The sequence below is a fragment of the Nyctibius grandis genome, chromosome 4 (genome assembly GCF_013368605.1).
Source record: "Nyctibius grandis isolate bNycGra1 chromosome 4, bNycGra1.pri, whole genome shotgun sequence".
Classification (NCBI taxonomy): domain Eukaryota; kingdom Metazoa; phylum Chordata; class Aves; order Nyctibiiformes; family Nyctibiidae; genus Nyctibius; species Nyctibius grandis.
The window spans coordinates 43932127-43960027 of NC_090661.1; the positions used below are offsets into that span (position 1 = coordinate 43932127).

The following is a 27901-nucleotide window of genomic DNA, read 5'->3' on the forward strand; positions in this document are numbered from 1 at the left end:
TTTCTGAAAGAAACTGCATGTTTTGCAGACAGTCCCTGCTTCTAGGACTGATAACGCTCGAAGTTTGTAGTTATCACTGAGGCACCGGTAGGGATGTTATGCAGAAAGGCTCTTGTTGTACTTATTCTTAGAGAAACGAAGGTCACTGCTAAATTCCTCACTGCTTATGAGTGAAGAGCCGAAGGGGGGTCGCACCTGCAGGGAGAAGCGGACAGGGCAGGTGACCCAAAATTGACCAACGAAGGTATTCCATCCCATACACGTCATTCTCAGTATAAAGCGGGGGATCACGAGGTTCTCGCCCCCTTCCCCTTCCCTTGCTTCTTCTGCTGTGTTTGGGTGTTTCTGCTGCTTCGGGCTCCTTCTGCGGCTTGAGCCTTTGGCCAGTGTCCAAGGAGGACTCTGTCCTTTTTCCTGCTGCCCCCGATCCCGATCCGTGCATCCCTGAATCCAGCTCTCGACCGTCGCTGGGCCCAGCCTGGGCCTTCCCGGAGCCTGCCCTGCAGTGCCGGTGGTGACGTGGCCGACATCGGGGGAGCTCGATCTTGGTTTTGTATATATTCGTATATATTTGATTATTCCAATATTATTATTATACTCTTTTTCAGTATTATAGTTTATTAAAACTGTTTTAACTTTCCAACCTGTAAGTCTCTCTCCCTTTTCCCTTTCCCTTTGGGTAGGGGGGGAGGGTTAACAGAGAGCATCTGCCACAGGTTTAATAGCCGGCCCAGCTTTAAACCGTGACAGTAGAAACCCTCGTATTCCAGTAACATTGCTCTTCACACATCAGGGCACAACGCTACCTCAAAAAAAAACCAAGTCTTTTCATATCTTCTTTCTTCCTTTTATAGAACTACCTCAGAAAGTCTCCAATAAACCATTTCATCCTTCAATACTCTGTACAGACTAATAAAAACCTCTCCATAAGACTATCCTCAAATACGCTGGTTATAGATAGCATTAATAAAAAAATTTCCCATTATATAAAATTGAAAAATATGGTTTGTTGCACTTGTAAATTCTGTAATAATCCAACTCAAAATCTGTAGAAATAAAAGCACAGCAACCAAACTAATCCATCTGTAGTAGCTTGTTTTGAATAAATATAAAACACAGGCTTTGCAAAAACAGAACTTTCAAACCTAGTGAGAAACTAAATATCCTTTCATTCAACAAGTCACAACATTAGTTAACATTTCAAGAACTGTCACCCTTAGTCAAAATGACCTTTTATATTGTAAAGCTTTAAATATTCAAAACTGTCCAGTGAATCTTACAATGCTCCATGATAAAGTAGGTGAAAAGGATCAGGAAAAAAGTTCACCTTCAAAAACAGGACTACAGTTCGAAGCTTCTGTTACAGCCTTATATACTCCTTGTTAGTAAATTTACTAAGACAAGGTAAGTCACAGACTGAGACAGACTATCTGAAGAATTAAGTCTTAAACACAAGCCGTGGTGATAAATGAAGAACTGCTAAAAATTTCAAGCTCTTCCAGGCAAACTGAGGACACCAAGAAGCACATGTCAAGTAAGTTGAAATCTACAGAAATTAAGCATTTTCCCCCTGCCTTCCGCAGTTATTAGCTGTCAAAATTAAATAGAATATTACTACAAGATTTTGACTTCCACAGAGAGGTAATACAAGTGATTCTTTAAGGATACTTTAGAAGATAGAGACAGTTTTTAAGCATTCCACTCCAAGGCACGGAAGGTCTTCAGCAAGGGTCAGTTACAAGAGATGAAGTGTCAATGACTGAAGCAGGACAGAAGTGCCGTGGATTCATTCCCTTATTAAAGCATGATATGGCAAATCAATAAAAACTGTTACACAAGTATGACTTGCAATCATCCCCGTAATCCAGGAGGAGACGGTTAGTGACCTGCTGTGCCAATTGGACACCCACAAGGCTATGGGCCCGGATGGGCTTCACCCCAGAGTAATGAAGGAACTGGCAAATGAACTTGCCAAACCACTCTCTATTATCTAGCAGCAGTCCTGGTCAACACTGGAGAAGTTCCAGCTGACTGGAAATTAGCAAATGTAACGCCCATCTACAAGAAGGGTTGGAAGGATGATCTAGGGAACTATAGGCCTGTCAGCCTGACCTCGGTGCCAGGAAAGGTGATGGAACAGATCATCCTGAGTGCCATTACACCGCACATGCAGGACAATTGGGGCATCGGGGCCAGCCAACATGGATTCATGAAAGGCAGGTCCTGCTTGACCAACCTGGTCTCCTTCTATGACCAAGTGACCCGCTTAGTAGATGAGGGCAGGGCTGTGGATGTAGTCTATCTAGACTTCAGTAAGGCATTCGACACTGTCTCCCACAGCATCCTCCTAGACAAACTGGCTGCCCAGGGCTTGGATGGGTGGACTCTTCAATGGGTTAAAAACTGGCTGGATGGTCGAGCCCAGAGAGTGGTGGTGAATGGGGCAAAGTCCCACTGGCGGCCGGTCACTAGCGGTGTGCCCCAGGGCTCAGTTCTGGGGCCGGTGCTGTTCAATATCTTTATAGATGATCTAGACGTAGGGATTGAGTGCACCCTCAGCAAATTTGCAGATGACACCAAGCTGGGTGGGAGTGTCCATCTGCTGGAGGGTAGGAAGGCCCTACAGAGGGATCTGGACAGGTTAGATAGATGGGCCGAGACCAACGGCATGAGGATCAACAAGAACAAGTGCCGGGTCTTACACTTCAGCCACAACAACCCCATACAGCACTAGCTGGGGGAAGAGTGGTTAGAAAGCGGCCCGGCAGAAAGAGACCTGGGGGTGCTGATCGACAGCCGGCTAAACATGAGCCAGCAGTGTGCCCAGGTGGCCAAGAAGGCCAATGGCATCCTGGCCTCTATTAGGAATAGTGTAGCCAGCCGGTCTAGGGAAGTGATCGTCCCTCTGTACTCGGCACTGGTGAGGCTGCACCTTGAATACTGTGTCCAGTTCTGGGCCCCGCACTTTAAGAAAGATGTTGAGGTGTTGGAGCGAGTCCAGAGGAGGGCAACCAAGCTGGTGAAGGGTCTGGAGGGTCTGACCTATGAGGAACGGCTGAGGGAGCTGGGGTTGTTTAGCCTGGAGAAGAGGCAGCTCCGAGGTGACCTTATTGCAGTCTACAACTACCTGAAGGGAGGTTGTAGTGGAGTGGGAGTCGGCCTCTTCTCCCAGGCAACTAGCGATAGGACAAGAGGACATAGCCTCAAGCTGTGCCAGGGGAGGTTCAGGTTGGACATTAGGAAGCATTTCTTCTCAGAAAGGGTCATTAGACGTTGGAACGGGCTGCCCAGGGAGGTGGTGGGGTCACCATCTCTGGATGTGTTTAAGAAAAGACTGGACATGGCACTTAGTGCCATGGTCTAGTTGACAGGGTGGTGTCAGGGCAATGGTTGGACTCGATGATCCCAGAGGTCTCTTCCAACCCGATTGATTCTGTGAGTCTGTGACTGTTAGGACTATTAATTTCACTAAAACCCATAACCAGTACATTCATGACCAAACACGGGGATTTCTGGGAGACTCAGGGCTAGATATAGACAGCTGTTACACACAGAGAAGTAGGAAGGCTGAACAGTACCAAGTAGTATGAGAAGTTTTAAGACTTTAGGGGAAATATAGCTGAATTTCTGATATAGCACATTGAAGTAAGCACTGTTCATCTGAAAAAGTAGTTGAGTATTCCAGATCTGACCGATTACTTTACCAGCTAAATATTCCATCAAGCTGAAGTTACACCTACGAAGATTGGAAAAAAAAACCAAAAAACACCACCAACAAAAAAACCCCAAACAACCAGTAAATGTAACACACTGTTTAGTTTTACAAACAATGGGTTTGGCAGAATGAAGAATGACACCATCAACACTACTGAAAAAAGTATAAAGCAGCAACAAGTTAACTCAGCAATGCTATACCCCTCTTAACTAGTCTTTTCAACAGTTATATTCTGAGTTAATTCAGAGTTTGGTAGTCAACACACTTTCAGATTTGTGATGAGAATGAGAAATGCTAGAGAGGTGACTTTTAAAAGAAAGCCGCCTCCTGCTATAGGACTGTTAACGTAAGAGACTGTTTTATTTGTCTGTGAAATCAGAACAGCTAACCTGATTTAACCAAAAACACTAATTTCATACAGATTAAAAGAATCAAATACATTGTGAAATTTATAGGATAGTACAGGCCCCTTAAAAGTTTTTTTCGTGCAAAAATTTATTTTACTGAAGAGGCCATCTGCAACATTCCTCTGTTGTCAGCACTTTATAGTTTCATGACAAAAAGGTTCAAAAAGCATACTCAGAGTAACACTGATCTGACTTCAGACAGGTCTGGGTGATGTCCTGCTTGGTAGTTGGCCTACCCTATACACCAAGTCCTCCACATTTGGGTAACAGGAGAAACCACTTCCTATCATAGAATGGTTTGGATTGGAAGGGACCTTAAAGATCATCTAGTTCCAAGCCCCCTGCCTCAGGCAGGGACACCTTTCCACTAGACCAGGTTGCTCAAAGCCCCATCCAACCTGGCCTTGAACACTGCCAGGGAGGGGGTAGCCACAGCTTTTCTGGGCAACCTGTTCCAATGTCTCACCACCCTCACAGTAAAGAATTTCTTCCTAATATCTAATCTAAATCTACCCTCTTGCAGTTTAAAACCATCCGCCCTCGTCCTGTCACTACTTGCCCTTGTAAAAAGCCCCTCCACAGCTTTCCTGTAGGCCCCTTCAGGTACTGGAAGGCTGCTAGAAGGTCTCCCCAGAGCCTTCTCTTCTGCAGGCTGAACAGCTGCAACTCTCTCAGCCTGTCTTCATAGGAGAGGTGCTCCAGCCCTCTGATCATCTTCGTGGCCCTCCTCTGGACTCGTTCCAACAGCTCCATGACCTTCTTATGTTGGGGGCCCCAGAGCTGGATGCAGTACTCCAGGTGGGGTCTCATGAGAGTAGAGTAGAGGGGAAGAATCACCTCCCTTAACCTGCTGGCCACACTTCTTTTGATGCAGCCCAGGATACGGTTGGCCTTCTGGGCTGCAAGCGCACATTGCCGGCTCATGTTGAGCTTCTCATCAACCATCACCCCCAAGTCCTTCTCCTCAAGGCTGCTCTTAATCCATTCTCCACCCAGTCTGTATGTGTGCTTGGGATTGCCCCGACCCACATCCAGGACCTTGCACTTGGCCTCGTTGAACTTCATGTGGTTCATGCAGGCCCAGCTCTCAAGCCTGTCAAGGTCCCTCTGGATGGCATCCCCTCCCTCCAGAGTGTCAACCGCATCATACAGCTTGGTGTCGTCGGCAAACTTGCTGAGGGTGCACTCAATCCCACTGTCCACGTCGCCGACAAAGATGTTAAACAGCACCAGTCCCAATACCGACCCCTGAGGAACACCACTCATCACTGGTGTCCACTTGGACATCAAGACATTGACTGTAACTCTTTGAGTGCGACCATCCAGACAATTCCTTATCCATCGAGTGGCCAATCTGTCAAGTTCACGTCTCTCCAATTTAGAGACAAGGATGTCGTGTGGGACAGTGTCAAATGCTTTGCACAAGTCCAGGTAGATGACATCAGTCACTCTTCCCCTATCCACCAGCACTGTAACCCTGTCGTAGAAGGCCACCAAATTTGTCAGGCATGATTTGCCCTTAGTGAAGCCATGTTGGCTGTCACCAATCACCTCCTTGATTTCCGTATGCCTCAGTATAGTTTCCAGGAGGATCTGCTCCATGATCTTGCCAGGCACAGAGGTGAGACTGACTGGCCTGTAGTTCCCCGGGTCTTCCTTTCTTCCCTTGAAAATGGGGTTTATGTTTCCCCTTTTCCAGTCAGTGGGAACTTCACCAGACTGCTACGACTTGTCAAAAATGATGGATAGCAGCTTAGCAACTTCATCTGCCAGTTCCCTCAGGACCCATGGATGCACCTCATCAGGTCCCATGGACATGTGCACCTTCAGATTCCTTAGATGGTCTCAGACCTGATCTTCTCCTACAGTGGGTGGTTGTTCATCCTCCCTGCCTCTGCCTTCTGCGACTTGGGTGGTGAGGCTAGAGCACTTGCCCATGAAGGCTGAGGCAAAAAAGTCATTGAGTACCTCAGCCTTCTCCATATCTTGGGTAACCAGGTCTCCCGTGTCCTTCTGGAGAGGGCCCACATTTTCCCTAGTCTTCCTTTTATCACTGACATACCTATAGAAGCACTTCTTGTTGCCCTTGACATCCCTGGCCAGATTTAATTCTATCAGGGCTTTAGCTATCTCACAGTAAAATGGTGATATGAGGTTTTAAAAATAGGCAGGTATTCAAACTGTGCAGCTATAAATATCAAACAGCTAGAGAAACAGAAAACTGAAGTCAAAATTGTCTTCAAGGAGATGAGTTTTCCAAAGGCACCTCAAGCATACCAGTCCCTCAGAGATATTTCACCTATCCTTTTTTTTTTCTCTATTGCTCAAGAAAGTTCACCTTTCTGGAGGATGCTTACCTACCTTCAAATTCACCCTCCTGGATGTGAAGTTTGTATCACACAAAAGTAATGTAGCCATTTTGGTTATTCAAACATATAATATTTAAAATCAGTTGAAATACAAGCCAAAAAAGATCACAATTACCTTAGCATGCTTTAATTCCAGTTCTGCTAGTTCCACCAGATTTTTTCTGAATGCTGCAACTCTTCTTGTCTTAAAGTCTATCAGTTCTATAGAAAATAAAAATTGATTCATTAACAGTATTATTGCTAGTGACCTCAACTGTCAACAGACTTTTCTTCAGGATGGAAGAGGTAAAAGGTGAGAGAAGGCAACAGGAAAAAAAAACTCAAGTTTAATCTCCGCACATTCTGGGCTCAAAGATACTGCTTCACTGTTGGACGAAAGCAAACCGTCACTGCAGTACCTCATCTCCAGCGAACCTTTTGTGGACACAAAGCTCTTTTGAAAAAAGACTGCAATATGGATGCTTTTAAACATTTAATTCTCCTATTCCATGTGCACTGTTCTTTCACAGCTGATATGTAAAAGTATCTAGGGAAGATACTAAGCTAAAACTAGCACAAAGAACAGAGAAAGCAACTATGCTTTACAGATATACTCTTGTGGCTAGTAAGATTGTTCATTCTCCACTGTCTAATTTATAGGAATCATTAGCCAGATTTACAGGATCAAACAACTCCTTTAAATGATAAAAACAGAAGAGCATGGTGTTTAAACCTTGAACAAATCTGCCCCAAATAATGAGTCAGATGACTACTAACTCACAACAATCTTAGCCTAAAAAAAAAAAAAAGAGAGCACGTTTCCGGGAAATGTAAATAAGGTTCCTTTTCTCTAGAGCTACTGAAACTCTACAACTTCAGTGAAATCTCATTTCATGCTCTCTCCCTTTTCTAATGTAGTATTATCTCCATGACAGACTGCTGCCTTCACAGAAGAATGCATAAAACCAAAAGGGGGATTTCAACAATACTTTAAAAGATTAGGTTTGCCTTTACTGCTAGCAATTATCATTTTGTATCCTATCCTATTCACATTAAAAAGTGGTTAACAAATATTGCACCTAGACTTTGCTCTGCCTAATGGAGCCATGAGGAGCCAATGGAAAGTATCATTTTAACTTTCTAAAATAAGTAAATACTGATTAAAAAATAATAGTGCTGCTTAGGAAACAGAACAAAAATCTATTCTCATTAATAATATCCTAAAACCTGTTAATTCTCAAGTAGTAACATAGGATCAAAGACCACTCACATACCTTGTTTTGCCGATTCAGATATTTTCTCAAATTTCTGACAGCATATTTGCTGAGTGGTTTCGGCTTGTAGCACATCTTTATTTTTTGCTCTTGCTTTATCCAATGCCTTATTAGCATTTTCATAATCCACTAGTGACCTAGATCTTCTATATAGGAGATCCTATAAAAAAAAGTATAGAGTTTACAAGAATCTACCCAAGGATTTTAGAATATACCAAGTAATAAAAGGAAAAAAAATCAGATTCATTTTAGTCTTTCTTGCTATATTTCAGTTCTTACTAAATTATTTGCATTCACCTCGTCCTGCAAGACACAAGAATGTCCATAATGGATCAGACACACAATTAAATAGTTTGGTCTGCACCTTGTCTGACAGAGGCTAGCACCAGACAGCTTCAATGATACTCCAAAAAGCCTAAGAAGGGGCAATCAGGGGAAATTTCACAGCTTCTTAGACTGGAAACAAACTACATTTAGATTATGTATTTGAAATCCACGCAGGGCCCAAGAAACAGCAGCTGCATTTTTTGTGCAACAGTTACTGCTGTGATCTTCTAATGACAGACATTTTCTGTCAAATGCTTCTTCCTTCTGTCATGTTACTTAATCACCTTACATCAAGCAACACTAAGAATGACATTTTCTGTAGGCACAGAATATCAAATTTGGCCCACGTGTTTTAGTAGCAGCACCTGCAGAGCATCTGGAGTATCCGCTTTTAGTATTAACAAAAAAGTAGAATTGCTTGCAGTCGACAAGCACTAAACACATTGCAAACACATGAACAATTCACCAACAGCTGTTACACTGTTTTTAATGCTGCATGATTTGGCCTTGATAAGTGGCTCACACAGTTCCAGTCAGTCCCATAGTCACCAACTGCCTTGTCACTCCTTGTATACAACAGAGATCCAGTTTTTACAGATCAGGGAGAAATTGCAGGCTAGAGGTGGCAGCATTTTAACCTATCTACTGTGTATTTCTCAAGATGATCCCTTATCTCTCTCTCTTCCCCCTCCCAATGAAACACTATTTAATTGAATAAAAACCCATAAATTCACCTTAGCAGCTTGAGATTCCCTTAGGTAATATTTCAGCAGATCAGAAAGTTTAAGATCTTCATCAGCAGATACCCTGGCCTCTATTTTCTGGAAAAACAGTAAGTAAAAGCATCAATTTAAAAACATCCAGTCTTTGGGTATTCGCTGGTATGATGCAAATACAACCTAAAATATACAACAGTACATGACAGATTGTCTTTTTCAAAAACTAAGATCATGCATTTGTGACAGAATACTTAAAGATGCATCATGAGAAGCGGTATTAGGATTTTGTATTAAAGAAATAACCTACTGTGCAAGCAGTAACTGACAACTAGCTTTCTACTTTAAACAATGCTTTCTTCCCAATTTCAATTATACGTACCATGTACTAGAGAAACCGCAAACAAAAACTTATCTCGTGTGGAGCTGCAGGAGAAGTTTTGTGTTGTTTTTGAGATCAAAGGAAAACAAACTTTTAAGGCATCTTTGCAGACTAGTTGTGTAACTGCATGTATTAAATGGTCCAAAAGACCGATAAACTTATTTGATGGCATTTGAAACAGACATTTCTATGAATTTAGAAACAGAGTCTGCAAGTGCATTTTTTAAATCTTAATTTAAAAAAAAATTCTAAAAGGCAACATTTTAGGTCAAAGCAAGTAATTCTGCTAACTTAATTTTCTTTAAAGTAGGTATTTATGCAGATATAACTCTCTGCGTTTAGGAAATGCACACATTTTTCATTCAAAAGTTTTTTTGATACAGGGCATGCATCTTCTGCCCTACCAAGCCAAATAAATAAGGCAAAAGAGACAAGATATTGGAAAATCTGATCAGGAGCACCAGCAGTAGTATTTCTGAGTCAAATAATTGCAGAAACAGATCTTGGCTCCAGAAAAAAAGCAGCATGACTGCCAATTTTTGGCTTAAGGATTACATTTCTTTTTACTGTAACAAGTTATGCAATCCCAAAATCAAGTATGGAAGGCCTCTGAGCATTTCAGAGGAACAGCAGCTTTACTAGTGTGTTACACTGAACACAGGAAGACTGCCTAGAGATATTTAGTAGACTGAACACTCCTCAGGATCAATCATTTTACAAAACAGATGACTGAAATCTTATTCTTTTTCATTCTCTACCACACATTGCTTAAATGCTTTATACAGAAACATCCATAAAACATCCACATATTAATGTCTAATTGACACAAGATGTCCTGCCACTTCCAGGATATACACAAAGAATATAACTAAAAAGGTTTCATAGTACATACCCTTGTTTTGTCAAATAACTCTGATACCTTCAGAAAAAACCTGCACAAAGGAAACAGCTTATATTACAACATTAATTTGAACAGTCTAATTACTTTCTAGAACTCAAAATATAATCTGTGTCTGGCAATAAAGGCTGTAAAGGCACTGCTTAGAATTGTAATTCACAGAACTCAGAGAACATAATAACTTCAAATTGTAGCACTTCAAACATCTAGGAATTGTAAAATTTAAGAAAAGGTAAGGGACACACAAAGCATACAGATGGATGTTTTTTACTAAAGAATAATTGCACAGCTCCTCAGGGATTCTTTATGCTTCTGTGAATTAAACCCCAAACATCACCACCCTGATTAATGGTCCCACGCTATTATCAAGTGTCCTTCACTCAAATTTGAATGTACTTTTCTTCACGCAGTAAACATGACACACGCCCTACTCAGAATTCAGGGAGGCTGAGCAACAATGTGGCACGTCTTCATCACGGGAGACAATACAAGGGTTCAATGTAACAGTACACTGATTACAGTCAAAGCAGGCTATTTTGACAGAAGACAGATGCAATTCCTGACAGACTCTAACAGACTACATCAAATCTCTATACTATAATCAAAGTAATTGATATGTAAGCTATCGCCACATTTGGAAGTATATCACTGCAATTCAGGTAAATTAATTACAATAAGTTAACTTTCATACTCATCTCCTACCTGTTGTCACACTCACTCTAATAAGTGTACATGTTCACAAGCATCAACATCTTTAAGCTAGTTAACAAGTTTTACTTTCAGATACACCAAACTTCATATTCAGGCAAATCACTGAAAAATTAAAGGACAAACATCTGTACAGAGAGAACCTCTTCTATTTCCAAAGTTTTAGGGATCTCTGTAGATTCTGTTCTTTTCCTAAAGGCAGCAAAATTGCCAGAACAGCAAAACTATTTTTCAAGATGTTGGTATGGGGAACACCCACAAAAATCAGTACACTCAGACTGGGACCTGTTCTTGCTGCACATCAAAGCACCTAGAACACTTAAAAAAAAAAAAACTGGTGAAAGAGTTGGGGTTTTTTCTTATTCTATGAGGACTTTTCTGTCTCATCTGTGCAATTTTCTACAAACTGCAGAAAGCAACATTTTTTTCCAGACAAATATTAAAGCAAAAATATTAAAGCAGCCTGTTACAGAAACGAAATACTACAGAAGAAAATCTCTTCATCTGATACAACTATAATAAATTCTGGTTTTCTCATAACAAGAGAGCTACCGATCTCAGCAGGTCACTGTTAAGACTGATACTTAGCAAATTCCCCCGTAAATTATTAACAATATCTTACTTGCATATATCTGTGGAGTCCTGCGTTCCTAATGCATATAATGAAGAACCAATTCTATTATAGTCATCCGCCACATCTAGAAAAACAAAACAAGCACTTGTTTTACTATTTCATTCTTCTTCTTTCTGAAAACTTTGAAGTTCCTCTCTTTCTTCAAGAGTGGGTGTTTTTCTAAAAGGAACATGCTTTAACACAAAAGCAGAAATAAAATTTCAATCATGTCACTTATTATGAAGGATAACTTCACACAATAAACATGGCACTCTCACCAAACCGTGAAGTCTGTAATTTATCTAGGGTATTTAATACAATTAGCACTTGCTAAGTAAATTTATTGTGCAACTTTGTTAGGTTTTATTTTGGTGGAAGATGTACAAACTCAATGGCTGAAGTCTGAATTTAAATCTGAATCTAAAGTCTAAAGCTATTTGAAAAAAAATCAGTCTAACAATAACAAAGAGTAAGTCTGTGTGCTTGAGAGTAGTAAATTGAAAACAAACTCCAAACTACCAAAACACAGCACTCTATGCACAACACCTTTTCTAGCATTCGCCTCTTTTTCAAGAAACCCTTACCTCATCACCAAGTGGTCGCTGGTTGAAGTAGCATTAGTGTTAAAGCATTTTAAACAATGAAATTAGAAGCAGTTTGTAGACAAGGCTGCATGATTTGACTAGTGAAGTATTGCTATACAGTAATCATAAAAACCAAATCTTTGCATAGATAGCTTTTTTAAAGAGCTTTTAGTATAAACTCAATGAATGATGAAAATGCTAACAGATCCAAGCAATGAACAGGAAAATATATTTGCTTGTTATTTTTGAATTTTATATGCCTTTAAGCAGATTTTTTTCTTAAATAACACAACCTTGTTTTAACAGATTGAGTAGGTCACCTTCCACCTAATTCATTACTCCATACATCCCAAGGGAATCAGTGCAGTTGGTTACAGTGAAGAATGGTATTAGGAAGCCATTAACCTCCCCTTCAATTCCTCCCATTTAAACGTAAAAATACTTTTTTTGCTGGAAATGGGAAGTCAGTATCTTTGCAAGCCCTTCAGCTGTCGATCACAAGTTATCCATAAACTACAGACTGTTCATTTCCAAAACAGGCTTCCCCGGTCACTGCTCTACTCCTCCAGCCAGAATTTCAGAAGGTGCCATTTGTCCCAATTCATAGTTTGATAAAAGTTGCCAATAAACATCCTAGGTGACCTGAATCTGAAAACCAGTGAAGCCTTGTCATGAGTTTGATCAATCCCTTCCCATTAGGTCCTCTACAATCTAATAATTTTCCTGATTCTACAGTCAACATGAAAGGCTCTCTCACTACCTAAAGTTTGGCACCTAACTACCACGAATGAAGTTCAGTTTTCTATGATTCATTTTAAGAAAGCAAACAAAACACTAGAAACCACTTCAGGTGGGAACTGAATGAAGACACAGGGTCCCTTAGTACTTCATTAAGCCATAACTGACTCTCCCCATCTCCTAGCATAGACACTAAAGCCGCAAAAGACAGTCTTCACACGACGGCAAGAGAAGCATCTGAAGAGCTCAGTAAGTTCTTGGTTTAATGTCTCATTCAATATCCACTTTAGAGTCTCTACCAATGAAGATTCATAAAAGGTTTGTGTGAGCTATATTAGTGTAGATAGCAAAGACAGAATCTGTGAATAAGACACAAACTTCAAGAAAGTAGATAGAATCTAGTAGTTCGATTTGGATTTATCTAGGCACAAAAACTTAAAATCAAGGGCAATAAGACAACTTTTTTCCAGCTTCTCAAAACACGGTAATTCTAAACCAAACACAGAGTCCTAAACGAAAGATTTTCTATTTTCTCAAATAAGTGCACTGCACTTGAGAAGACTATCTAGTGCTTCCAGAAATCACATTAGCTAGCACTCAACTCAGGAACAGAAATCAATAGCTATGTGGAAAATCTCACCTCAGTAGGAAAAGGGGTTCTGCAAACCAAGCTACTGAACGTACACATTCCAGTCTCCATTCTAAAAGGCTGAAAAATGGAAACCTGACTTCCCAGTCTAGAACTAATAGCCCCAATACGAGTTTGCTGCTCAGCAGGCAATGCAATGCCTAGTGTGCCAAGAAATTGCACTCTGATGAATGCAAGTTCCCGCAATCAAGAGCAACTTCATTAGGAGTAAAATCACACATACTGCTATATTACCCACCTTTACACTTTAAAGACTAAGAATCTGACTTCAAAAAATATTATTACATAAAGTGTGTTTCTCTTCAAAGGGACAGCATGAAGAATCAAGGTATCTTCAGTGTTGCATCAGGCTGTTCTTACTCTAGCTGGTCTATTACAACAAAGGCTAAACTTTGAAAGTCAGATTAAAATTTATTAGGCTATCTGAAGACTACACTTGGAGAAATTAATTCACTTTTTGCATGCAAAAAGAAAACTAAAAATTACTGCTCCTCATGAACCACTTCTATACACTTCAACTAGTACTATTTTCACCGTGGAAAAAGAACTCACTTTTATGTGATCTTGTCATTTTATCAGATTTGGCAGAGGCATCTTTGACTCGGTTGTGATATTCTACAAGAAATGTTCTTTCATGTTCAAAGAAGTCATCCACATCCTACAAAAAACAAGAACAATTTAAAACCCAGGATTTCACTCACTCTGTACAGAGCAACTGCAGAGTAAATTTGCGTATATTGCTGTTGCTGTGACATGAAATGCAATCTATTTTTATTGTCTAAGACACCATTTATGTAAACTGATTTCTTCTTCCCTTATTTTATCATGGTCTGAAGTTTTATTAAGAATTTATTAAGAATTAAGAATTTGTAACAAGCATCATAAAAGTCTAGATAACTAAACCTGAAGTGAAGAAAATAATTTCACTACTAACTACCACTTTGGTGACAGAAAAATTGAATAAATGTCAAGTACTTAATAAAAGGACATCTACCTATAAAAAGTGGAGGGGGAAAGACACCCAACTGCACAAATGCTGCGGTCACAGCAGAGACGATACAAACTCCTAGCTCAGGAGCACTGATCCTGATGACAGATTTCTCTCAGGTTGGTAAATGTAGGTAAATTTTAATATTTTCTGTATTACAATTTGAGATATTTGGTTTGTATTTATTTTTAAAAACACTCTAGAACAGCACAGATGCTCAATACCATGGAATAGCCTACCACATGGGCTTTGAACAATCTGCTTATGAAACTGCTGGTTATTTGGACTTTATATTTTTCTCCAAGACTCAATTAATCCACGGTTATTTACACTTTCCAGCAGTTTCAAAACTCAAGATTTTACAACTAGGAACTTCAGCTCCTCTAATTTGCTTGCAAATGGAAAGTTACCACTAGAAAAAAAAGGAGATCAAAATAATCTTCTGCAGAATTTATGTTTGTTACAAAACCAACCTTTCAACTTTCAGAAAAGTCAAAATGAAATTGAATTTTCATTAAAATTATTTTTTGTTGTTGTTGAGATTACATTCTTGCACCTACTGGGAAAAATAGTACCACCTTTACTGCTGCTCTTAGCTTTGAAACAGTAGAAGGATGTAACAAGGCTGGTAAAATTCACACTGTATTAGTAACTTCTGAGCTGCAGCAATTGTCAAAGCTAGGGCACTGTCCAATTACATAAAATGAGAGGCCAGAACAAAAAACAGATTATCAATTATCTACGGACTAAAAAAATGCTTAATTTCATAAAACACGTGAAAGAGCACTGAAAGCCCTCTTTCACAGAAGCGATCAGATAGCTCTCAGTTATCCTGCATCCAGGGCCACAGGTTCCTTCCCATGCTCTGCCTCTAATACTTAAGTTAGAATCACTATAAAAATCCCTTTTTTGTAGCTATGAAAATTCTGCTTCATTAAAAAAGGGGAAACAATGTTAATACATTTAAAATCTTGATTTGTTAAGCAGTAATCACCTTTACTCCTGAAACAATGACACCATCTGCTGATTTAACCATATTTTTAAAGAAGTCTTCAAGTTTCTCTTTCTTATTTTTCCCACGAACACTCAACTGAAAAACAAATTCATTTATCAAGTTAGTTCATTTTCTGGAGCCAATAAAAGCTTTAAAAAAAAATAAAAATAGGACTACATACCACAACTTGCTACTTCTAAACCAGTTTTCCTGCTCTCTGCTTAGTCTTATATTCTGTTATTAATGGGACCGGGCACCATGCACCCAGAATGACAGACATTTACTAGACTGTTCTTTATCACCTGAAATACTATTCCAGGAAAAAAAAAAAAAAAAAAAAAAATCAGCAACTGTGAGCAACCACTAACTCCAACAGCAAAGAGTTATTATGAATCCAGAAAGTCCTCTCCATTAACTCAAAATTAGATAGCAACTCAATATGTAACATGTGGATAGCCACAGTAGTCCAATACTAGAAAAAGATTAGCCAAATTTTCACCTACGTTATTAACACAAAGGCTTTACTTATCAGAACATTTCATTAGAAATCCTCTCTGGTTTTGTTAGCAACAGAATTTAAACCATGGTTCCAAATCCTAAAAATTATTCCATCTTTGTTGCATCATCCTTCCCCGCAAAAAAAACAATTCAAAGAGTGAACAAGTATAACGTCATGTGAAATCACCACCAAAAGTTAATCTTTTTAATCCAAAACATATTCGATTCCCATTAATATTTCTGATGCTGAGGCTAGAGCACATAGTGCATTTGGTTCCCCAGGTGGCAGCAAAATGAACTCCTACAGACTAAATTAATGTCTTTTACAATACAAATATGTCTGGTATGAAGGAATTGATGCAATTTGCTCCAGGAGGTAAAGCCCTCTTAATCAAATTTCCATCCTACCATAAAAGTACATCTTGATTTCTCTTGCCAGCAATTCAGTTTTCAATACTCACATCCTGATTATATTCCAAGAATACATGGAAATTTAAATCCTTTCTCAAAATAGGATGTGCTGCCACGCGACACAAAAACACTTCATGCATTGCAACTGTCTTCTTGAATATTGCCAAATATTCCCTGAAAACAAGAAACAAGACAGATGTAAAAATTACACATGAAGCAATTAAGTTTGAGATAAACCTAGTTAGCAGCTTTAAGAGATCCTCAGTAACGATACAAAATTATAAGCTGATATAGTAGAGGTTATCACTCTGATATTTGGTATGTACATAAATAAACAGTACAATGTTACTACTAGGGGGAAATCTGAAGCCCTAACATATTACAGACAGACTCTTAATGAAGACTCAACAAATACATTCTAATTTTTAAGGCTAGCTAACACAGACTGGTTTGCTGAAAGTGCAACCTCCTTTAATTGTCCTTTCCCCAACTCCCCAAAAACCAAGAAACTGAGATACAGACTACAGTCACTAGGCACTATGTATCTGATGTGCAAATTCCTTCCTCCCCATCTCCATCCCCTTGCCTATTTGCACCCTCCTTACTTATTTCAATGTTCATGTAGTTTTGTTAGCTCTTTAGATAGCAGTCTTTTATTCCTTGTTAAAGCACCTAGCCTGTTTGGGCTGAGGCTTACGTGGATATCTTGCTTCACAGTGGTTCTAAAAGTGAAATTAAGTGCTGCATTTGGTAGATACAACCAAATAAATCATGTTTAACCATGGCAATTGCATAGTGGCCCAGTTTAGCCAACTCGACTTTAAAGCAACTACTCATTTGTGATTTAATTAAGAGGAAGGCATTCTTATCAATACAAGTTTGCTAGAATTCATTTTGCTTTGCAGATTCCATGAATAAGATGTAACTTGTCTAGAAATGAGGAAGGGGCTCTTTTCCCCATTCTGAGGTCAAATGGTGAAACGATAATCAACACTTTTGCTTCCACTATGTGCAAGGAGGTTAAGATTTACATACCAGCAAACCAGCAGGGCCAGTGTTGGGAGATGTTTGATCTCAGTGACAGTAGTAGTCATTCAGTGAAGACAAAAAAGGAGGATGCAGAGGATGGAGGTGGCAGTAGAAGAAACGCAAAGTTTTCTGTGTTATCCAACCCCTAACCAGACCACAAGAGAATCATGATCAGGGCCGCTGGAAAACCACAGATTCTTTAAAATCTAGAGTGTTTCGCTAATTTCCAGTTTTCTGCATATGAAGTGTATATCTACTCTGCTATAAATTACATTGTACATAACACTAATACAGAGCGTTTTAAGACATTTGCTCACAGCAGCTGGTGTTTGAAGAGAAAGCAGCAGTTCTAAGAGTTCTATGTACTTTTCTTGCCAATTCAGAGCTCTTGATAGAAGCAGTCTAGAAGCAGCGTAAATATACACTTGAAAACTGAAACCAATGACAGGAAAAAGATCAAAGAAGTGAACGCATGATAAGGAAAGTGGATGAAGAAAGGAGAAACCTCACTGTGTAACTCAATATGGAACAAAAAGCCTTAGGAGCAGGTATTTCCATACACATTAAATTCACAATAAGGGAAAATACTATCTTCAGGAAGTATATTCTCCTTGTGCAAAAAAAAGGGAGTGTCAAAAAAAAGTATTCTCTAGTAATCTCCATATTTCTTGGGGAACAGAAGGTTGGCATCTATGTTTACAGTACCAACCACAAACAAAAATCCCTAGTTCAATCACTACATTATAAACCTTAAAGTTTCATTATGCTTATAAAATGTGGAACACCAGAACTGAAAAAGATAGAGGTTACCTCCTCCCCTTGCAGGTGTTCTGTGAAGAAAATGATCTAACTAGTTTTTTCCTTATAAAAGAAAGCTCAAGAACAAGCTGACTTTTTTTCCTGTTTCAGAAGATCTTCCATGAAATTATTTCTACAATTTTCCTAATGGCTCTGATCACGATCACTAAGATAACCCTGGTTATGTAGCAACTTGATTCTTAAGCCTATATCTCACAGAGAACCATTACAGACAAATCAGAAACATGGGACAGCAAACAGCATTAAAAGTTGAGGAATTAAAAAAAAAAAAAAAGTAGTCATCAAGTCTACATACGCCTCCAGTTCTTGTTTCATCTTAGTGAATTCTTCTTTAGTCATTGATCCTTCCCCTTCTCCAAGTTTCTGCAATTTCTCCCTTGAGGCATCAAAGTCAGGCCTGGGTGGTGCTGGTGGAATCTGGAATTGAATCAAAATTTTTTTAATTGCTCATTTTCTCAGTCAAACAACATCCATTCAGCACAGGCACTGTAGATTGCCTGCAGCTTTTTAGTATATAGCTCTCTTTCATCATTCATTACAGCATTTATGGATAAATTCTCTCATTCATGAGTTAGACATGTTGCATTACTGTACCAATTTTGGCCAAGTGTCCTTGAAGATTACTAAAGAATTAACTAATGACTTCAGTAGTTTAATTACAACAGAAACCAAATAATACCTAGCTTTCCCAGTACAATGAATTAAAACTTGAAACCGTTATTTTATAATTAGTTTTGGTTTAGCTTATTTGGTAAGGATTGTTTCTTGTTTAAAGAAAAAAAAAGAATTCCACAATTCTTTTCACACCATCCATTTATAACTCCCCAAAAGATTAAACCAAAAAAAACATTCCATATTGTTTGCAGGCACTAGTTCTTTCTTGCAGCACTGTTGACATTAAAGATACATCTGTTGAAATAACAAAGCACACAGTAAACAAGTCTCTAGGTTAATCTTGTAATATAGTATATTGACATTGAAAGAGAAAACACTGCAGTCAAACTAATCCTGAATTGCTATCAGTAAAGGGATGCAGAACAAAGCTAAACTATGCTTAAATTTTAGTTCACTGATACTTGCCTATTACATTAATATATTACAAAAAAGAAAAATCCAGCATCTATACAGTCAACTGTCTGAAACACATTAATACCATGCTGAAGGTCTAGTCACTTCAAATAGCTTTTCTGACATAAAAAGAAGACTAGCTCAAGAATGGTATGACACATCGCAGATTATACTCATCATAATGTACCCACTAGTCAATTAGAAATATGTTTACCTTCTGAATCAGGAGACACCACCCCAAACACAAAATGAATATCTAACTTTCACACCAAGGTGACAAATATTCCTATTTGTAATTAAAGTATGAACAGCAGCACCCATTTTTAATAGGCATTATCGTAAGGTGACTATTTTGGGACCTCTGTTCCCCAGAGGCCCGAAATAAACTTCAAAACATACATTGTTAATTTGTGTATTAAGGTTCTCTTAGATGGTATTTGTGTGGTTTTTTTCCCCTCCAACTGATTTATGATAAAATGATTCTGATCTTCATAATGAAAACTGGAAAAGTCTGTTTACTAGAGCTCAGTTACTGCACTCTGCCATTTCGTCTAAAACAAAAGCAAAGTGAAACTTGTAACTAAGTTAAACATTAGCTTGCAAAAACAATACCACCAAGTTATACAGTTCACCTATCTCCCACACTTTTAACACTGTGGACTAAAAATACACTTGGATACAGATTAAACTACTCACTCCTTAGGAGGGAAAGGCAAGAAAGTATGACAACTACAGTAACTTTCCTCCAAGCCTGCTTCAACCATTAATTTTGTGTAATTGCATAAAATGAAGTATTAAACCACCTAATCTGATTTTAGAAGGAATGAATATCTGCCATTTCCATTGCATTTAAAAGCAGTCACAAGTACTTTTCATATAGTCCACAGGAAACAGCGCACATAAACCAAAAGAACTGTAATACTTACAATATAGCCAGCATAGTCCTCATTCTCAACAAAAGAATCATGAAGCCAAATAAACTCTTCATGTTGCCGGACAACAGAAAATTCATTTTGTTTGAAATTTGGTAAGGAACTCTAGAAGAGGAAAAGGAGGAAGAATTATGAAAAAAAACCAAACACCCTACTGAAACAAAAAAAACAAAAACCACAATGTTTTTCATTATATATTTCATTCACATGAAAAACACCTTGAAGGAACAACAAAAATATTCCTGTAAAAATAGTCCAATCATCCAAATAAGGATTTTACCAAAAAAAGGTTCGCACAGCAATAGTTACCCCCATCTTAATTAGTGCAGCAATCAATTGGAATGGGCTGACCAAAGAAGATGTGGAGTCTCCATCCCTGGAGATATTCAAAACTCAAACAGAAAAGTCCTGAGCAATGTGCTCTGGTTCACCCTGATTTAATGATGGGAGGGAGGGAGAAGATGGGACTAAATGATCTCCAGAAATTTTATTCAGCCTCAACTATTCTGTCATTCTGCGATCAATAAACATTCAAATCTAAAAAAAGAAGAAAAGCCATAAACAAGCAGTAACTAAAAATGATTCTTGAATGTAACTCCATTATGAAATATATTTTTAGAATCTGAAACCATGGCTAATCTAATAAAAAGCTACACTGAAGAATACGGAGGTGTATTAAGGATTCCATCTGCAAATAGGCCAATTAATAAGCATGGGATTGGCGTGACAACACAGTACAAAAATCAGTACAAAAAACGGAATGTCATTTCTAAACAGTTTAACCTCAACTTTTTAGACATCTTTTTCTCAAGCACTGCAGCTACACAGTCTCTTAAACATGAGATAATGCTACTTTCTCATTTCCTTTGGATTGTGTTACACTTGTTTCAATAAGCAGTTTAAGCAAACTTTCTTTTCTATATAATTAAGAAAATGTTCAGGGTACAAACCCAGGCTTTTACCTTTGTATGGACAGTGAATTTCACTTTGTCCCTCTCACTGAGTGCATCCGAGATATCCACTTGCAGAGCAGCATCAGTCTGGAGATCTACATTTATTGCTCTAAGCTAAACAAAGAAAAATCTATTTAGCTTAAATTAAAAAAAAAAGTTAATTATATTTCCCTTATTCTTCCCTTGAGAAGAACCCTGATCCTGCAATGCTGAACATCCTTAAAACACTGAAGATAGATTACAAAAAAACCCCAACATTAAAAGATTATTTCCAGCAGAAAAAGAAATTCTAGTAGTACCCCTTATGGCACACATGACCATACAAATAATTTCCTTTACCATACTCCTTGTTAGTGCACTATTTTCATTGCTGTGTGTTGTTAACTTGCTAGTAATTGAGGTGGTCAAGACAAAGTATATTTACAGACAGCAGCAAGTTCAGTAGGTTTTTCTCTTCATTTTTCTCTTCATTCCCCCTGCTCCCCCAAATTGACAACCTGCTGCAAGTAAACGTACTTGTAAAGGTAATTATAAAGGTACTAACAGTTGGAAAGGTACTTTAAGGAGAAAACTGGTCCTATATTTCAAAGAAGCAAGAGCTATTAAAGACCTGGTTCACTCACATTGTCTTACGCTATTTCTTTTGTTTAACATTTCCCATGATATACTGAAAAAGCTTAAAAAAAATAACATCCTGAACCTCACAGAGCTAAGTCTCCTTGGAAATATTTTTCTGGAAAACAAAACAAAACAAAACAAAACACCAAACCAAAAAACCAAACCCAAGTTTTCAATCTCTTCAAAATCAGCGTAAGAAATGGCAAAAGTGCATATTTTTTTCCACAAAAAATACGCATATTTTTTTCCACAAGACATGAAATCTGAACTCTCTCACGAAATAATTCCAAAGTCACATCAAAAAGAAAATGAGACAAAGATCAAGTACAGAAAAACTGGAAGATTATCTGAGCACCACAATGTTTGGTAGTAACCGGGCCAAAGGCTTCAACAGTACTTGGTGAAACTATAACCTCATCTAGACCCCAACTGGCAATTTGAGTCCCCTCATCCTTGCACCCTTGTTATTCTCGAGCAATTTGTCCCGTGACAATTTCATCATCGTGATCAAGAGACATCCAGAATATTTTTACAAGTGCTAAGGCGAACTCTGAAATCTTCTCTAATCACACTGAGAAAAATATTTCAATGTCATACTCATGAGGCTTACTTTTTACTGAGATACTGTGTTTTCTTTGACACTGCATTTTTTCTAGAAATATCACATTCTACAGTATAAAAATGCTTTGCCGTACAAAGATAGAGACTTTTCCCCGCAAAATTTTTCAGGTCTGCATTTTGAAGTCCATACTCAAGTACAAAAATGCTTTAAGTACCAGCAACACACAGTACAAAGGCTACACATGAGCAGATTTTGAAGGTAACGCTGCAAGGCACTGGAACAGCACTAGGAGAGAAGCATCAACTGCCACATCTTGTTTTCCAACAGTTATCTTAATCCTTATCTTAAATCATAGTGGTCAGCTCCCTCTCTAGTTTTCCCATTAACCTCAATGCATGGGCAAGTCTGCTGCTTACGTAGCAGCAGCCAGACTAATACACTAATTCTAAGATCCATTAAAGTAAACCAAAATCACACAGTCTAGCATATTCTGCTAGGCTAGCAAAATACAACAGTTCAATAGCTATTACACAAATAGTAATAACTTTTCCCTACAGCAAAGTTGGAAATCATTAAAATCACCGCACAGTAACAGTCACGCGCGTGATTCAGGCATCGCTTTTTGTTTTGTTTTCCCAAGGTTTAGGGGGTCACTGCCTCACACAAAGGCATATTATCATGCAGTGATCCATTGCAGATCACTTCTCAAGAGGCAGAATCTCCTAGCTCCTACTGAGTTTCCAATGTGCTTAACATCTAATTTAGGAAAGAAAAATATAATCTGACATACCAATGCCTGCATTATGTCATGATACCACATTTTTCAGCTTGTAAAAAAGTTCTTAGTGGTTACACTGTCTGGGGTACTGTTTGTTTTTCACTGGTCCCCCAGAATACATTAGCAAAAAACATAATCTCATCAAACAATCTGGATTATCCAAATGGTATTTCTGTAGTCTTTCACAGGTTTCTATTACAATGCTTGTTTTCCTCCTTTTTTAAAAAAGGTAGTACAACACAAAACTTGCAGATACAGTGTAAAAGCTGCTCAAGTTTGTCAGTAGTGTGTACACTGTCTCGAGTGCAGCACACTGGCCACATGCACTATTCACAACTTTAGAAACAAAATGCTTATCTGTGCTGAAAAAAATCAGGAATTGCCTAAACATGACAACTTCATTCCTGACACACAACTGTAGAGGACTATTTGTTTGATTTATACTGAGTTAAGTTTGTAACAGTTTTGAAGAGTTTAATCATATGTTAAATTATGCTGTGTAACCTGACTTCCAACAGGGAACATTTTCATCTGCAATGGTAATGAAGCATTTATGAAAGGTGTCAAAGACAATCAGAAAGTTGAAGGGCTTTAAATGTATTCATGTGACACAATGGTTCACATTGCATTAATTGGAATTAAATTCACAAAGAATATCATCACACAACTTAAGCAATCTCTTCATCACTTCTTCCAAAAGAAAACTGCCACCAATGGATGGTTTTCTAGTCATGAAGGGAGTAGAAAATGAAAAAATAAAATGCTACAAAACCTGATTTGGATGAAAAGTCCAATTTGGATGAAAACTGAAGTGAAAGTACCTTAAATTCTGGAAAAAATGGAAGTGGCATACAGTTCCTCTCTATCTTGCCCCCCATCCCCCACCCCAGTCTAATACATACAACACAGCACAATAATTTTATGCTTAGATACATGGTCTACACCCATGCTGAATAACTTGCAAAACAAAAGCTAAGTTAATTTAACTGCTTTACAGTTTCCTACACTATACTAAGAAAGTCCCTGTTTTATTCAAAGGGTCTAGAAAATACCAGAAGCCAAAACCACGGCTAAGCGACGTTACAGTACTAAAAGAGAACACAATGCAAAGAGAGGATTTAGCACTTAAGCCCTTGCTCAAGGATCAATTATACTTCAAATGATAATGGAAGGAAGCTGGTAGAGACACGGGAAGCAACCAAACCTTACATTCGTAGGTAACATCATCCGTTAACAACAGTAACTTCTGTACTCTTAAGTTCTTTCAAAAATGTTAGAGAATAAGGACCCTTTCTTCAGCAGGTTCTTTACAGGCAGATAAATACACAAAGCAAGGGAAAGAAACAATACTTTTACAACAAAAGATTATGAAGTGTCATCACAGCATTAAGTTTCAAGCAGACCTGTTCTAATGGATAGCTCATTTCCCATAAACAAGTAGACAAGAGCATTAGCCAAGTCGGCTAAAGTTTATATAGATATAAAATACACAAGACAGTACTAGTAGAGCAATACTATACCACCTTTCAAAGCACGTATTGTTTCCGTTAGAGCACAAAAAACCCCAACAGGAACTGAGTTACTCCAAGCGAACTCAATAGTATCTTCCTACATGAGATTTAGAAAAGAAATGCCCGCAAGTTCATTTTATGCAGACCATTTATAATAAGTTCCTTCTACAGACCACCCACTGCTACTTCCTCAAAGATGATTCTCAGTGCTCTGTTTTACAATACTCCGGAAAAGGCTCCATATGGTATAACACAATTGTTTTAGAGTTACTGTTCTATGTGGCATCAGCATAATTTCCAGCCTTCTTTTCACCCCACCACCCCCGTGTTAAACTTAACACAACTGTAGCTGACCAACATGATTCTGAAGAGTTAGAAGTACAGTTGTGATAGCAATGTCTGAATTCTAGAAAGGAAAGAGTACTGATTTTCAAAACTAAAAGCTCAATTACTCTAACTAGAAGTTGCCATCCATGCTTTCAAATAAAGGCTTGACCTACTCATTTTTTAATTGCAAACAGAGGAAGGCGACAAATCAGAACAAGGGAAACGCTTTATGAAAAGGTGTTTATTTTTAATACTGCTACTAAAGAAAAAAAAAGTTATGGTTTTGAAGATTAAAGCACAGCAAATCCATTCATGAACAGACTGCCAGTATGCATCTGATTAGATTTTCTGTATCAAAATTAAAATCATGCAGATAACAACCTGTGTTTTAACCTGAAGGATTTACATAGCAGTGAAAAAATTAAAACCCCAGAGTGACTGAAAATAAGAACGCTAAAAAAATTAGGGAAAGGAGAAGGACACTGTTCTGGTTTAATTCCTCAGTGCTGGATGAAGACGGGGGAGGGGAAGAAAAAAAAAAAGACTGCACTTGGCCAACTGAGATGATGTAAGTTGTCCAACAGCACAAACAAGACTGCTAAGAGATTTCTTACGGCTTTGAAATTACTCTGTGAACTCTGACTACTTGTAGCCTTAGAGGGAAAACTAATAACCAACCAAAGAAGTTTCACACAGGATCAGATCTGCATTGTTATGTTCTACCTGCACCTTCAGATAAAGACAACTTATCTGCACACTTCAATGTCTGTTCCTAAATACCAGGGACAACCTATGTAAAACACAGCTCCATAATTAACAAGTTCTTCAGTCCTTGCTCTGAAGGACAATTTCCACCTTCTCTCTTTTTTATCCAGTATTCTTACTAAAGTAGCTGTATAATTAAATGCAAAAGCTCTACAGTGGCCAGAACAGGCCTAATACAATACTAGAATTCCTTTTTTAATTTCTGGTCATAAACTGGAACATAAAATGCACTGAATTCCTGCCGCATGCATACAGTCAAAAATCACTTGATACTTCACATTATATTTGACACTTGAGTATGGTGTGCATGATAAAAGGGTATACCAACAGAGTATTTTTCAGATTTTGTATTTTTAGTAATATACTTGACGTAGCCACTTTAATAACCAGCAACAATCAAGGCAACCTAGGCAACCTAGAAGCTGCTCTCCTACTTTGCTCAGAGTCAGTTTTTCTCAAGATACTAACCGATAGGGGTAATCGGTCTGAATAAGTTATACTAGATTAGCTGATTTGTTGCTTAAGTGAGGCAGGGAAGTTAAAGAAAGATGGATGCAGCAGTTAGAAGAGAAACGCAGGCCAGAAACAGCAGGGCAGAGAAAAAGGTTCTCTCAGTAAGAAACATAATCGTAGCACCCTGTCCTAACAACAGAACTTCTTTTCAGTGAAGAGTTTATTATGCAGCGTGCACCTGCAATGTAAACGTCCCATTGTTATCCACAGGAGAACCTCTGGGGCCTGAAGAGAGGGCAGGACTATCTCACCTAGGCCCTGGCTGACGATTAAAGATGGAACCTGGTGCTCTCCACCAGGCTGGTCAACCTGGTCAGGACCACAGCACAACCAGGGTGCGTGCCACGGGAGAAGGCACGTACCAGAGCCGGGAAGGACACACAGAGAGAGAATATGAATCTCTAGCAACACGCAAAACCTCCTCTCCAGCTACTCCAACAAAAGCACGAAAGAAAAAAGCCCTTCCAAAACTTGGGGGGCAGAACAATGAAAAATTCAAGGCAAAACACACGCACGCAGGGACTAATTTCAGCGGGAGGCAGGGCTATTTCCACGTTAATAGACCCCGGACCCCAACCGCCTGCCACCCCCCGGCATACCGCCTCCCGCCTGGTACCCACGCAGCGGGCTCAGCCCAGGCAGCAGCTAGAGGGCCCCCCGGGGGGGGGTGGGGGGGGGGGGGGGGTGGGGGGTCGGGAGGGAGGGGTCCAACCCTACCCGCCCCCCCCACCCCCCCCGGCGCCGGGGCCTCTAACCCCTCCCAGCGGCACTTACACCTCGGTCCTCCTCCGAGAGGAAATCTGGGCCGTCGTCCGAGCCTTCCTGCTGGGGTTGAAGGGGAGGAGGCGGAGCGGGCCGGGGGGCGCGGAGGGGCACGGCCAGCAGCAGGCAGGGTCGGGGGGAAGACAAAGCGCACAGGTTAGCGACCCGGCCGCACCCGCCCGCCCCGCCCCGGCACCGCGGCCGCTCCGAGACCCACCATCATGGCTGCTTACAGCGCTACGCGCCCGCCGGCCCGCCCGGAGCACAGCGGCGAGGCGGGGCTGCGGCGTGCGGGGGCGGGGCGGGGCGGGGCTCCCGGGCGCGCGGGGCGGTGGCGGCGAACTGCACCTCTCGCGAGGGAGCGGCGGGCGCGGGCCGCGCGCGCCTGACCCTTCTTGCCGCGCCCCGCGGCCGTGAGGGGAGGGGGAGGGGGGAGGGAGGAGGGGAGGGGGGGAGGCTCGGCTGCGCGCCGTGGCTGTGGCGAGGCGCGGTGGCTGCGGGTTGGGGCTCTCCGCGGCGAGGGGAGAGGAGGGGAGCCGCCCCCGGCCTGAGAGGTTGCGGCCGCGTGTGTGGCAGCCGCCTCGGTTTTCCTGTTTGCGGCGTAGGTGTACGCTGGCCCGTGCTGCAGCAGGAGCGCTCACAGGGCTTAATCACGGGTCCGGCGAGCACCGAGACTGGCGTTCAAAGTGCAGCGATGCTTCGATGGCGAACGTGCCCCGTGCGGTCTGCAGAAGCGAGAGTGGCTTTGTTCGTGTGTACAAAACTCAAAATGCTTGGCACGCTCAGGCAAGTGTGCAAAACCCTGAAAACGTAACATGCAACCGCCTGCTGCCATCCCAGACCTTTACTCATAACCGATGGCTTTTATGCTGTCTTCCTCTCCGTCATTTCTGTGAGAGAGGGGCTTCGCAGCACCAGCCCTTCACCACGTGCATTTTTACAAGCGTGTATGTGAGACTGTGCGATTATACAGTGCTAGAAATTAAGTGGTTAATAATACGCCTTTGATTTATG

At 40.0% G+C, this 27901-nt stretch overlaps 1 protein-coding gene across 2 annotated transcripts in view; it reads right to left on the bottom strand.

Annotated features, from left to right (window-relative positions):
• The window catches only part of SNX6 (sorting nexin 6), a 33548-nt gene extending 6384 nt beyond the window's left edge, over window positions 1–27164 (bottom strand). The window contains exons 1-13 of one of the 2 annotated variants that reach the window (XM_068398099.1): window positions 27105–27164; window positions 26900–26947; window positions 21061–21165; window positions 20093–20203; window positions 18394–18515; window positions 16301–16424; window positions 15342–15437; window positions 13912–14017; window positions 11398–11473; window positions 10062–10101; window positions 8806–8892; window positions 7745–7904; window positions 6607–6692 (exon numbers count right to left, since the gene is read on the bottom strand). In XM_068398099.1, coding sequence (XP_068254200.1) covers window positions 6607–6692; window positions 7745–7904; window positions 8806–8892; window positions 10062–10101; window positions 11398–11473; window positions 13912–14017; window positions 15342–15437; window positions 16301–16424; window positions 18394–18515; window positions 20093–20203; window positions 21061–21165; window positions 26900–26947; window positions 27105–27110 — 1167 coding nt within the window. In that variant the 5' untranslated portion in view covers window positions 27111–27164. Of the gene's footprint in view, window positions 1–6606; window positions 6693–7744; window positions 7905–8805; window positions 8893–10061; window positions 10102–11397; window positions 11474–13911; window positions 14018–15341; window positions 15438–16300; window positions 16425–18393; window positions 18516–20092; window positions 20204–21060; window positions 21166–26899; window positions 26951–27104 lie in introns of both variants that reach the window. The other variant, XM_068398098.1, reaches the window with a different exon arrangement.
• Between the last annotated feature and the right edge of the window lie 737 nt (window positions 27165–27901).